Raw genomic sequence first — 13,645 nt, 5'->3', positions numbered from 1 at the left:
CTAACAAAAAATGCAAGAGCCTGTACTGTCTCTTGACATTCATAATATAATAATCTTGATCTATACATTTTTTATTTGCAATATTTGCATCTTTATTTTTTTCATTTTTTTGTTTTTTTTATTAAAAAGGGAATCTATTGTGAACCGATACTTTAGTTTGTTTTTTTATTAGGTTTCTGAATACATTATAAATTGATTGCAAAATTATAAAGCTCTAAACCATCTTTAAATTAATATTTATAACATTATTTAGGCCATCTTAGCAAAACAAAAAATACAATTGAGTGCAACTCATAACAATTATTAGAAAATTCTACAAGATAAATCCTAAAAAATACACACAAGAAGCCCAAAGAGGAAAAAAAGAAAAATGAAGTGTTATAAAAATTCTTGGGATATTGCTATTTGAGTGCTACATAAATTAAGATATTGTTATTGAGTACTTTGTGCTTCTTGGCGCCTAACCTTTAGATTATTGAAAATTCTTAGGATACACGTGTTTCACATCAGGAATCTTTGACTTCAGGAAGATATTTTGAGTATTGTTTTTCTAGATTTTTTTCCTGTGTCTATTATCGGCAGAAGTTGAAAAAATAACAATTGCGTGGATCCATTTTCAAGAGGGAGTTTATCCTTTGATAATTTCTGATAATATCAAAAGAATTTTTACAAGCCATATATATGCTACTTATAAACAACTTAATTTGTTAACTATTTGTACACCACAATTGTTACACTACATTTTTCTTGTTAAAAAAATGCTAACGTTGTCCAGTATCACTTTTAGGAGTTGTTTAAATCCTTAATCCTAGATATATTCCGAATCAGGCTAGTCGCAAAGCGATAACTCGATTGAAATATTTTCAACAACAAAAAAATACTAATGTGTAATTTTATGGGGTCGATTAAAAAAACAGAAGTCAAAATATTTAATTCGTTAAGAAAATAAAAAACTTAATACTTTCTTTTTTTAAGTAATTATAAATATTCAACAGACAGTATTAAATGTTTCATAACCAATATCTTTAAGACACTCATTAGTAAAATTAATTTTAAAAAACAGAAAAGAAAAAAAGAAAGAAAGATAAAGAGAGTATGCTAAAATGTGTTTTTTTAAGTACAAAAAATGTTTGTTTTTCTTATTTTATTTTTCAAAAGAAATCCCCTACTATCCTTTGACATGCTAGATTATATTTATAGTCACAACTTTTCAGGAATATGAAGAGATTCAAATCAAAAATTAGATTAGTCAGGTTCATTAATATTTCGGATACTAATGGTTTTTTTTTTTAAAGTGATATACGAATAATATACAAATAATATTATTGATGACAAAATCAAATTTCATTTAACCTCGTATGGTCAAAAGCTGTGGAATGAATTAAAGTTTAGAAGTTGTTATTTTTAAAATTAATCTAGATAGAATCAACTGATTTGCTTATGCACAGGACCATCAATGTCTACATAATATTGTTTTCATCTAATTCTACACCATTACTGCAATCCTAAATGATCAGATGAAATGAATTAAACTTGAACACATTACTAGGTTTCCAGAAAGGCAACTGCTACCACGTTGAGTCCATTTATTTTGTCACTCTCTATTCAACTATATAAGAATTGGAATATAACAAGTGCATGTTGTTTTAAGCAAGTAACACAAAATATAATATATATTCATAAAAAAATAAAATAGATTTTGTATGAAGGAAAAATGAATTCAGCTTGAACGCATTACTAGGTTTCCAGAAAGGCAACTGCTACCACATTGAGTCCATTTATTTTGTCACTCTCTATTCAACTATATAAGAATTGGAATATAACAAGTGCATGTTGTTTTAAGCAAGTAACACAAAATATAATATATATTCATAAAAAAAATAAAATAGATTTTGTATGAAGGAAAAATGAACAAGTTAAAGAACTAGCTCTTCTCCTCAAATATCTTCTTTCACATTTGTACAAGGCACATAGGTTGATGAACGATTTTTCTTCTGTTTTGAGCTGCGTTGATGCTTCTGCAGATTAGTAGAGCAAGGAAGGACAGGGTTCTTCATTGCACAAAGCTTATGTTTCATACGCCAAGGGAAGAGAAATTCCAAGCCACAACCCTTTGGAGAAGAAGAAGAATATGAATGACTAGTTGACCCTTTGACAGAACACTCATGATAATAACTACAAGTATCACAAACTTTATCCTCAAAATTACTATGAAAATTCAAAGAAGAAGAAGAAGATGCAGCTAATGCAGTGGCATCAGGGAGAAAACGGTTGATCATATAAGTAGGAGATTGGTAACCATGAGACTCTGCAAGCTTTAATCTTAAACAATCATTGTTGTCATTATTATGAGCATTCTCTGATTTTTTTTGAACAATATCTAATGCCTCTGATAGAGAAAAAACATCCATAGCATCTGAGAAAACATCATCATCATCCTTGTTGTCATCACCATCACAATAACCATCATCTATATCATGAAATGCAACATCACCATTATTATTATCTACATCAGTTTCATTAGCTACCTCTTTTGGTGGAAAAGGTGTGTCTGCATCTTGGGTGCTATCACTCTTCTCCATATCTTTTGGCTTGCCTGGTATTTTCTCCCATGAAAATGGAACTCTTTCACTTGTGTTTTGCACTGCACCTAATGAACTTGATGAACAATATGTATCAGCAACAACTGAACAACCATGACGCCTTGTTGATAAAAGCGGTGCATTTAAGTTTAACTTTCTTGGACGTTTGAAATCCATGCTCTCCAAAAGCTCCTCCTCCTTATTCTTCTTCTAGTTCTTTGTCTTCCATATAACAATCTTGAATAACTAGATTGATTATCTGAGATAATTTTATGACACAAGTCTCGTAAAAAATGGTATTAAATAGGACATAACATAAAGTTGGTGGAATAAATAGTAGCAGTTGGAAATACATGAATCTCGTGAAAATCATTATAACTGAAGTTTTGCTTTAAAGGGGTCACAAGTATGTTGAAAAGTCCCTTCTACGTGCCAGAGAAACAAGGAGCCAAAACTTAGAAGATCAATTGAACTAGTCATTATCCGAATATGAAATTGATGACCCTTGTAAAGTTTCATGTTTTTTCCCCCCTTATAGTTAATCTCACTATTCATTATATAAACACGTAATATGGGGAAGTAAAACCCACAAGTTAGAGGAGATATTCAAAAAAGAAAAGGTTAAGAAAAAGAGGAGAGTTGCTGACGCAGCATAAAATAGGAAAAAAGAGAGAGTGATGTTTAAAGACGTCAGGTATCCATCATCATCATCATCTCAAATGACATGGTCACGTTCTACATGTTCAACAACAATGGACAAGGTGATGTTAAAGTTTTAAAACAATATACAACATCATCAAAAGGAACATAATGAAAAATAAATTACAAAAGAATTAAGGGAAATGAAAAATGGATGAATTAAGCAGATCAAAAGTTGAAAACTTAAATATCTGGGTATTTATAACTTCTCCAAAGAGAACTCATCACCCATATAAGTTAAAAGGGTCGCCAGGGAAAATTGTTTTATACAACAGAGAAAGTAAAAAATGTTGCAACACAATGTGAATTGGCAATTGCTCAGCCAAAAAATATAATGGTAAATATCTAAATCTTGGACTTAAATTGATTTTCATGTACATGTTTTGTCTAACTGTTATCTCATCACCATTCTTGCTGGTGTGGCACAGTGGAGCATAGCAGGAGCTGCTTTCTGCACTACTTGACCATACCCCCTGACAAAAGCATAAGTCATTACATATATTTACAAGCAATCTTGCCCCTCTAGTTCTCCTTCTGTTTCAATCAAAATGATCTTTCTAATTGTTCTTTTCTCTTCTGTAGTTCCACTTCCAGAAGGCCAGCTGAAAGATATAGACCATGTCTTTTCTGAAGACAAAGTCTAAAGATAAATGGCACTGATGATTACCGGACCTTCATGAGTAAAAAAAGTATAGGTTGGCAAGAATAGGCTAGTTCCCCCATAGGGAACACTCAGAAAACATGATTTCTTTATAAAAAAATCTTATTCTCTCACTTTTGTTCTTTAATCCGCTCCCGTGCTTTATTACAAAGCTCAAGCGTGTCAGCATGGCCAGGATCAAGACAAAGGGCTGCTTCACAGTCTCGGACAGTAGAAACATAATCACTCATTGAATCATGAAATGCAGCTCGAAGATGTAACAGTTGCAGGTCTGGCTTAAAATTGATGGCTCTTGTAAGCTCTGCTATTGCTTCAGCTTCCTTATGATCATCCATTAAAACTAGTAGACAGAGTTTCCAAGTTAGAACATCGATAAGCTTTGTGCGTGCAGAGACACACAGTGCACTAACAGGTTGCAAAGGTTGTAAACTATATCATGATCATATTGCTCTATCAAGATGCTTACAGCAAACACAAGTATCACAGCATGAACCAAGACCAAAGATCAGAAGAATAAAAGTATACAAAGCTACATCGGACCTCCAATAAGTTAGGTCATAAAACAAGGATAAGCAGTGACTCAAAAGATCTCTCACTTCATAACTGATCACACTGATAAGATAAACAAACCCAAACGAACATGTACCCTAAAATAATGCGTAACTTGAGAGGCATGTAATGAACAGAAGGAGCATGGATGGTAGTTGATGCTGAGGAAGTGTTCAGCGAGGAAATTTAAATCAAATATGCTGCCAACATAAACAATGGTCTTGGAATATACAAACAAGCAAGCGAAGAAAGCCGAAGGATAGAAACACTGATGTTTCATGCAGTTAAATTTACAGAGTAAATTAAATGGAAAGCTATCAACTACTATTAGTTTTAAGGAAAACTGAAATATCTGTGTACGAAGTTACACTGAAAAACCACCATAAAAGAAAATTCTGGTTAAAACATCATCAAAGATTGTATGTCTGAAAGTAAGACAGTAACAAAACCATCATAGTTATAAAAAAATGTGACAGCAATTATTTAAAACACAAAATGGCTACAATGACAGCCACAGTTCCCTCCTTTCCCATCCCACACCCCCAACAAAAATAAGGAGAAAATAGAGAACAATAGAACTCTTTGTATGTGACTCACCTGCTGCCCTATATCTATATGGATAAGTCCTTAGAGGATCCAACTGTGTTGCCATACTAAGATCACTCTTTGCCATGTCACGATCACAATATTCTGAACGTTTCTCATAAGCTGATGCATTATTCCAGGCCTTTTCTATTAGCTTTGTCATCTCATCATATGCAGCTTTGCGGTGATTTTTAAGATGGTAAACACGTGCCAACCCCTGATGTGCACGTGTATGCTTGATGTTGAGTGCATTCATGTAGCAGTCAGCAGCAAGGTCCAGCTTATCGCAGTCTACGTAGACACTCCCTAGATTATTTAGTGCCTACAATTTAAACGAATGACAAACATCAGTACATTAGTTCAGCACTGAAATCAAGTTAACATGTTTAATCCAAAAAAATGTAAAACTAACTTGTCCTTTCCGAAGACCATCTGAAGGGCATCTAAGAGCTTCCTCCAAAAGATGGATCACATACTTTGAAGACTCTGAATCAAGACTTGAGTCGGCTAACACATAAGCTTTGAGAAAGTAAGCTTCAAATGATCTTTGAATAGAAATAGACTCCTCAGCCTTTGCTATTGCTTCTTCACGATGACCGGTGTCATATAATATCCATCCTTCATAGACAAGCCTTTCATGGTCAGAAGTGGAATGATTTCTAGCCAGCCGCAAACTGTGCATGGCTGCCTTTTGAGAATTTAACCTGCAAGATTCAGGAAAATCAACAGCCACAACAGTCAGGGTCATGCATCAAAATGATCTAGGACTAAGAAACTAAGTGCCGTTTGGCCCAACTTATTTTCAGCTTCGCTTCTCCATAAAAGGAGAAGTCGGGCCAAACACATTTTCAGAAAGGCTGTAAAAAAAATAGGTTTTTTAATGAAGAAAAATAAGAAAATGAGCTCCTTTACAGAAACTCCTGAAAAGAGCTTCTAGCTTATTTTTTTCTTCATGGCTCTCAATCACTATCTTCAACTTTGTGGGACACACATTTTGTGGGAAACCCTTTCCCTTTGTCCCATAGACCAAACTTCGCCTTTGTTCATTGCACTCACACGAACCATCAGCAACAACCTCTGGCTCCGGGGACGAGATCTACATTCTTGCTCTTAGTCTTCATTAGTTGTTCTCCTTATTCTCTTAGCTAAGAATGACAATGGCACCTGTCTGACAGCTAAGTGACTATTGCCTAGCATAGCATCAGCAACCAGATGCTGCTCCAACGACGAAAACCACGAGCACCGCCGACTCCTCTGTAATGAGATCATACAGCTGCAACGAGATTTTCCAACTTACTCCTCCAATAACTTCACTTCTCAATCACTATCTTCAACTTTGTGGGACACACATTTTGTGGGAAACCCTTTCCCTTTGTCCCATAGACCAAACTTCGCCTTTGTTCATTGCACTCACACGAACCATCAGCAACAACCTCTGGCTCCGGGGACGAGATCTACATTCTTGCTCTTAGTCTTCATTAGTTGTTCTCCTTATTCTCTTAGCTAAGAATGACAATGGCACCTGTCTGACAGCTAAGTGACTATTGCCTAGCATAGCATCAGCAACCAGATGCTGCTCCAACGACGAAAACCACGAGCACCGCCGACTCCTCTGTAATGAGATCATACAGCTGCAACGAGATTTTCCAACTTACTCCTCCAATAACTTCACTTCTCAATCACTATCTTCAACTTTGTGGGACACACATTTTGTGGGAAACCCTTTCCCTTTGTCCCATAGACCAAACTTCGCCTTTGTTCATTGCACTCACACGAACCATCAGCAACAACCTCTGGCTCCGGGGACGAGATCTACATTCTTGCTCTTAGTCTTCATTAGTTGTTCTCCTTATTCTCTTAGCTAAGAATGACAATGGCACCTGTCTGACAGCTAAGTGACTATTGCCTAGCATAGCATCAGCAACCAGATGCTGCTCCAACGACGAAAACCACGAGCACCGCCGACTCCTCTGTAATGAGATCATACAGCTGCAACGAGATTTTCCAACTTACTCCTCCAATAACTTCACTAATCTCGGCCATCAATTTTTTGGTGAAAATGTTAAAACCTAAGGGGTTGTTCAATGAAGCAGAAGTGTTCTCATTGCCTCAATATGTAATATTTATTCACCTAAACTTTAATAGTACGCGGCTTCAAAGGTAACTGGAATCTTTTTAGGGCCGAGCGTTTCGACAAACAGTTTGTGGACAAAAAAGATTTGTGACACAAACACCAAACAACTTTCATTTTGTTTTAGCTTTGCTTTTTAAGAGTGTAGCTTTTAAGCTAAAAAGGAGGGCCAAACAGGCTCGAATTAGCTTCCGTATGTTGATAACAATCCACAATTATTTAAAAGAATAAAGTACATAACTGAAACTCCTTAAGAATAAGATAGAATCTGTGCTTTGCGATTAACAAACACCAAACCAGTCTTAAAAGTAGATATCAGCTTCCATTCATTCCACATGCAGTGAAAACACGTTAAAAACTAAAAGTACATTTCCTGAATTAAAACTTATAACACTACATAAAATGTAGGTATTATTATGAATATTACATGCTTAATAACTGCTTCATTGTTGATCACTTGATCCAGGCCAGTACACCATAAAAATGTTCTACAGTTCCATTATTTTGTCCTAGTTTGCTTTGATGGAGAACATGTGACAATTTTCTCTAATTTTGACATATTACAATGTGACTATAAACTGGTCTATTTAGCATTATATAGAGCCATGAGTTCCCTGCAGAAATAAGTTAAAGTTAAAAATGAAAAAAAAGAATAACCAATATATTTGTAGCCAGATTTAGATATTAATCTCCTCCCTGATAATATGGAAAGTAAAAAACAACCCATGGTTGTACTAAAAAAAACAAAACAACCCATGGTAGAAAATCCCATTCACAGAATTCTTGCATAGAAGAAATTTCTGTAGTCAAACTATAATCTACATCAAAACTCACAAATGTAAGAAAAAGGTTATAACAGAATTAATGAGGGGATTACTAAACTCACCGTAACAGAAGGAGAGATTGCCGAAAACGTAACAGACTTTTTCCAGGGTCATTTGATAACATCTGGTGAACAACAGCCAAAGAACCAATGTCATCAACAGAGGACCATCGGTCATACAATTGCATCCAGCAATCAGCCTGACTCCAGTTCTGAACAACAGGACTGAGTAGTTCTACCAAGTGATCACCATGCATATTCCCATAGAACATCATATAATTAGGATCCAATGTCAAAATTGCCCTTACATCTCTGAGGGCTCCTTCATAATCCTCCATGGCAATCAAAAACCAAGCTCTCAATTCAAGGCAGTCTGGAGAAACCTTGAAACAAATTATTTTATTGATTTCTGAAATGGCAGGTCCAATCTTGTTCTCCTCCAAAAAAGAGACGGCTCGGTATTTGTAAGGAAAGGAAAGAGTTGGATCTAACTCAGTTGCAGAGATCAAGTCCATCATTTTCTCCTTCCCTTGACAATACAAAGACCTTTCTTGATACATCCAACCAACTGGTTTATAATCAGAAATAAGGGAGTTCATCAGTTTATATGCTGAATATGTGTGGCCGCGCTTATATTTGGCCCTTGCAACTCCTACTAAAGAATAAACATGCCCTGTCTCCACTGCTGCCTCAAACCAATGCTGTGCATCTTTGTATTCTTTTCTCTCATGCATAACAACACCTAATTGGTGAAATGCAAGTTGCTTCTCCCAACCATCTTTCGCGCACTCTACTAATCTCTCCAACAGCATCACGGTCATGTTAGACCTCATCTCTTCCTCCATTGCAATCTGACTCAAAAAATAATACAACACAAACGAAGCATGCCCCGCCAGAGCCAGCCTATCCCTACCCTCTGGACTACAAAACATTTTCACAACACTTTGACATTGCATTGAACCGGGGAGCTCCCTCAAAAACACCTGCAAACAAGCCGCAACCAGCAGGTACGCGGTCTCCTCCAGTCCATACTCAATGAGCAACAAGCCATCCTCCATGTCACGAACCAGAGATGCCAAGTGTGCATCACAAGCACACTTCATCTCTTCACAGCAAAACCTATTCGCCAAAGAGAGCAATTCCAGAACAACATTAGGGTCAAACTGGCTCAACCTTTTAGTCCTACTAAACACCTCAGCAGCCCTCATTGCCTCAACGGAAAACCCATTCAACGAAAAATTTATCTTCTCCCTCCTTGATTCCATGAATCCACCATACAACATTGCCTTGAAGGGCCTCGAAAGCGAGGCCATATCGAATCTACTACACCTAATTTCCTCGTCACCAATCCAAAAAGACATGTCACCATCATCCTCCTCCGAAGTAGAACATTGCTCATGCTCATCATCCACCATCATCAAAGACTCATTATCCGAATCACGGCTAGAACACGCGCAAGCACAAGGATCATACACCGATTCAGGGGCATACCCTGGAACCAAGGTAGCCCTAGGGCATTCAAGGTTTCTTCCACTGCAATCCATAGAGGACAAGCCAATAAGCTCGTCCTCCCTCCGCTCATAGCGGAGCCACGCGGCGAGCACCACCTTCGTGTGCACGTCCACCGCGTGCTCCCGGGCCGACCGGAGGCTCCGCCGGAACAATTTCAGGTCTGAAAGCCCGCGAAAGACAGCACATTGCTCAAGGAAAGCCGTGGACTTGTCAAACTCCGGGCAATTCTCAATCCTACGGTAAATCCCGGCGAGGGTTTCGACGAAATCCACGGGTTTCACGGAAGGTTCGATTTTGGGTTCTAGAAGCTCCGTCATGGGAAGGCCATAAGGGAGGAGAGCGCCCTCGGCGACCACAACATCGGACGATGTCGGGTTCGGAGGTTGTTGGAAGTTCCGAACAGATTTGGTCCTTAGGGTTTGGCTTTTGATGTGGTCGTGGAGTTGGTGGAGGAGCTTCTCTCCCATGCAACTTCCGCCGCCTCCGCCGCCGCCGGCGGTGCCGGATGGGTTGAGAGCGTAGACCTGAGTGCCCTTGCAACCGTCCATGATCTTCAAGCTACGCATTGTGGCAAAGATGTTGTGCTGCATCTTCTGCTCCTCTAAACTTCTTTTTTTTCCAAAGTTGAACGATTTAAGAGTTAACTTTGCAAAAAATTGAAAATTTAAAATCTGGGTTTTCTAAGATGATGACATTTGAGGAGAATTGAAAGAAAAAAAAAGTTTTTTTTTTTTAACGGATTGGCATTGCAAGCACCGTTGGGATTTTCGTTTTGGGAACTCGACGGTGATGCAGGCTGAATTGGAGGAATGGGAACAAAATTGGTTGTGTGTGGGGCGATTAACCCATTTTTTTTTTCCCCCTCTTTTCTTTTTTTCTTCTCTTTTGGTTTTTTTTTTTTTCTTTTTGGTTTTTCCCGAGAAAATGGAGGAAAAGAGAAAAGCAGAAAATAGGGGTGGGGGAAGAGAATAAGAACGATGGAGAGTGTCCAACCAGATGTGTTGAGGTGGAGATGGAGGTGGCCGTTGAAACGGCCACTCTCTTTCTCTCTCTATATCTTTCTCTCTCTTAATTTTTTTTTTTTTCTGCCCTCTTTTCTGTGTATTTTTGCTGCTCTTATTATCTAAATATATGAATTTGCCACTTTTTCTCCGTGTGGTTTTCTATTTCCACTTTGTTTTGGAATTTCCTTTAATTTCTAACACAAGACAAAAGGAGAGAGAATAAGCCAGACATAGAGAGAGAGAAAGAGAATAGCACGTTGTTCTACTGTTAATATCTATCCATTAGTCAAATTATCTCCTTAACATGATTGACCCTGTTTTTTCTTTTTTCTTTTTTCTCTAAGAAATATCAAGGAGGAAGAGATAAAAAAAAAAAAAAAAGTGTTGAAATGTTTGTTTATGCGTTTGGTTGAGGAAATTTTTTTGGAATAGTAGGAAAATGTAATAGATAGAGAAATGATTGAAAAGATAGATAAAGTGAGATAGGTAGAAAAATGTAAAAAAAAGTTGTTTGGTGGTAAAAAACTTTACTGGGAAAATTAGGTAACTTTATGAGATCAACAGTGCATTAAAAGCCAGATAACCGATTTTCCGAAAAATCCCACCTTCAAATTAGGTTTCTAAACAGTGCGGATATTTATGTTTCTCATAAATCTATACAAATTGGATAGATAGGTTTTTGGTGAAAAGACGTTGAAATAAACATGATGTTTCTAAAAGTCATACTTCAGAAACATAAATATCTGCTGAAAAGCTCCCAACCAAACACCACCTCAGGTGATATAGAAAGATGGGTGAGTCAACGGATGATCAAAGCTTCGGTATTTTTAGTACTTCTCATCTTTAAAACAAAATTGATTTTCATTAAATTATAAATTCATTTAATATCAATTAAGCTATAAATCAGGAATATGATAATTATTGAAAGAGTTTTTTAGATAGTGATTGGTGAGTGAGAGATTAATCTTATTACGCTGATTAATTGTAAACAAAAAATAATAATATTATGTATTCTTAATAAAAACAAAAAAGGTAGTCTTCTATTTTGTCCGATTGTCCGTGTTGTCACAAGCTGGTGGTAAAGGACAACCAAGAAAAATGGTGGTGTGTTTATGATGACCATGTCCTCTAATGTTACGATAACCCATTATTGTTAATAATTTTGTACACAAGCACACGCACACTATCTCTCTCTCTCTCCAATTTGCTGGCCCGCAACTCCCGCACCAATAGGAGTTGAGAAGAAGAAAAAAAAGTAGGGATAATTTTCCTTTGGTTTTGGTCTAATTAAACGCGTGTGATGGAACCATATGATTGCAAATTATTTGGGTTATTTATTGATGATAGCTGTCTATGATTTTGACCATTTTACAATCACCGTTTTTGTTTTTATTGCCCCTTCCTTGCTTTTGAGTTTAATCACTAATTAATGGTCGAGGTGCCCCTTCAAATGAGACTCATTTATTTCCTTAATGTGTGAGTATGGCATGAAAATGGAGTTTGGAAAGGATTACGTACTTCTATAGTTTACGATGATTAATGTGATTGTTATCTGTTCATAATTTTGTCAACGTGAGAGTTACCCTAATAAGCCTTCTTCTATTAGGCTTAGGCACAGTTGTTGTATGAATCCTATATTGAAATTGTAATTTTCATAAATTTTAACAAAAATTAAATAATTAATATTTCTTTAAATAAAAGAAATTATATCTAGAGATAACTTTATTTTATGCAATAAAGAAAAATATTATATATATATATATAAGTTATATATATAAATCTTAGAGATAGATTTATAAAATACACAATATGCTTATATGTACTATTATAAATGAAATTACTCTACATTGACTACATTTTGGTTATCCTTAAAATGTTAATGTAATTCATTCAAAAAGAAATAAAATAATTGTTTTTTTTTATGGAAAACATAAAATAATTGTCTAGCCAGATGTGTCTATATCATGTCTCCTCATATTTGTCGCAGATTTTGTTTAATTATTTTCGCATTTTATTGTTTCCCCAATTAAGGAGATTATACAATTAATTAATTAATTTCTTGTTTTTATTATTTATATATTTAGTTTCTAGATTTAAGAGATTCGGTCGGATGAATCAATGTGAACATCACATTATATGTATCTTGTACATTATACGTTGTCTTAGATTTGGCACAACGAATGGTTATCAAACCACTTCACAACATAAGCCAGTTGTCACCTCCCAATTGACGAACAAATCTTTGATGCTAGATAGTACTGAATTTTTATGTATCTTTTATTCATGAGGTGTGTCATATTTTTTCAAATCATTAATAAATAAATTATTTTAATATTAGATAAGAGAGTGATTTGATAAAAAAATAAGACACGTATCACATTATGAGTAAAAAAAAAAAACCAAAAATTTAGGACTACCGTAACACTGAAGAAATTTTTCCAATTGACAACTGACCCTGCGAGAAGATTTTCTGTGGGTCTAGATCATGATAGTCCCTTTCCAAAATAGAAAAAAAAAAAAAAAAAAAGGGATTGAAGAGAAAAAAATTAAAAAAATAGAGATAAAAATGAAAAAAAAATTTCATTTATGATAAAGGAACCACTAAATAAATAATCGACCTGCAACATATTAAATTTTTCCCATCCCTGCCAAGCTTATGCCAGTTAGCGTGCATATTGAAACCTAAACAAAGGGAAGATAATTGAGGTCTCTTGGTGTCTATTGCCAATGAGCGCAGATTGATGACTGTGTGTTGATAAGTGCTTTTTGTTAGATTTGATTGATAATTAAAGTATAAGAACGTGTAAAAAATTGAGCGGTTGATAATGACAACCATTAAGTAATAAGACGTGGTTTCACGTGGTGTTACGGAACAACTATAATTATACACTACCTTCAAACTTCAATGGCCGGAAAAATTAGACGTATTTCCTTTGTCCATACTCCGTAGATTCATTGAAAAGCTACAAATACAAATAAATGTTTGGTTTACATTTTCATCCACGTCCATATGCAGTTTAGGGTGGTTGAAAATGTAATGCAAATAACTAAATACTGTTACTTTTCTAACTTTATGTCATCATATTGTGTTTTTGGAAC

At 35.7% G+C, this 13,645-nt stretch overlaps 2 protein-coding genes across 2 annotated transcripts; both read right to left on the bottom strand.

Annotated features, from left to right (window-relative positions):
- Positions 1-1,834: 1,834 nt before the first annotated feature.
- Positions 1,835-2,847, bottom strand: LOC133311257 (uncharacterized). The gene has a single exon (XM_061512274.1). It carries the CDS (start codon positions 2,757-2,759, stop codon positions 1,938-1,940), a length of 822 nt encoding a protein of 273 aa, XP_061368258.1. The 5' UTR covers positions 2,760-2,847; the 3' UTR covers positions 1,835-1,937.
- A 607-nt stretch (positions 2,848-3,454) lies between these two features.
- LOC133311244 (ethylene-overproduction protein 1-like) lies at positions 3,455-10,615 on the bottom strand. The gene is made up of 4 exons (XM_061512252.1): positions 8,094-10,615; positions 5,489-5,780; positions 5,089-5,398; positions 3,455-4,282 (listed from the first exon to the last, which is right to left on the bottom strand). The coding sequence occupies exons 1-4, from the start codon at positions 10,130-10,132 to the stop codon at positions 4,053-4,055; spliced, it is 2,871 nt and encodes a 956-aa protein (XP_061368236.1). The 5' UTR covers positions 10,133-10,615; the 3' UTR covers positions 3,455-4,052.
- Between the last annotated feature and the right edge of the window lie 3,030 nt (positions 10,616-13,645).

The sequence above is a fragment of the Gastrolobium bilobum genome, unplaced genomic scaffold, assembly GCF_033153095.1.
Source record: "Gastrolobium bilobum isolate Gb01-03AN ecotype WA unplaced genomic scaffold, APGP_CSIRO_Gbil_v1 utg9958, whole genome shotgun sequence".
NCBI lineage: Eukaryota > Viridiplantae > Streptophyta > Magnoliopsida > Fabales > Fabaceae > Gastrolobium > Gastrolobium bilobum.
Note: the sequence above shows the minus strand (reverse complement) of the source record. Positions and strands in the feature narration are given on the sequence as shown.

Excerpts from the sequence above, each read along its gene's own strand:
- LOC133311257 (XM_061512274.1), bottom strand. The coding sequence starts at position 2,759 with ATGGATTTCAAACGTCCAAGAAAGTTAAACTTAAATGCACCGCTTTTA.
- LOC133311244 (XM_061512252.1), bottom strand. The coding sequence starts at position 10,132 with ATGCAGCACAACATCTTTGCCACAATGCGTAGCTTGAAGATCATGGAC. Across the intron at positions 5,781-8,093 it reads CAATCTCTCCTTCTGTTACG|GTTAAATTCTCAAAAGGCAG; the intron begins GTGAGTTTAGTA and ends TGAATCTTGCAG. Across the intron at positions 5,399-5,488 it reads ATGGTCTTCGGAAAGGACAA|GCACTAAATAATCTAGGGAG; the intron begins GTTAGTTTTACA and ends TTTAAATTGTAG.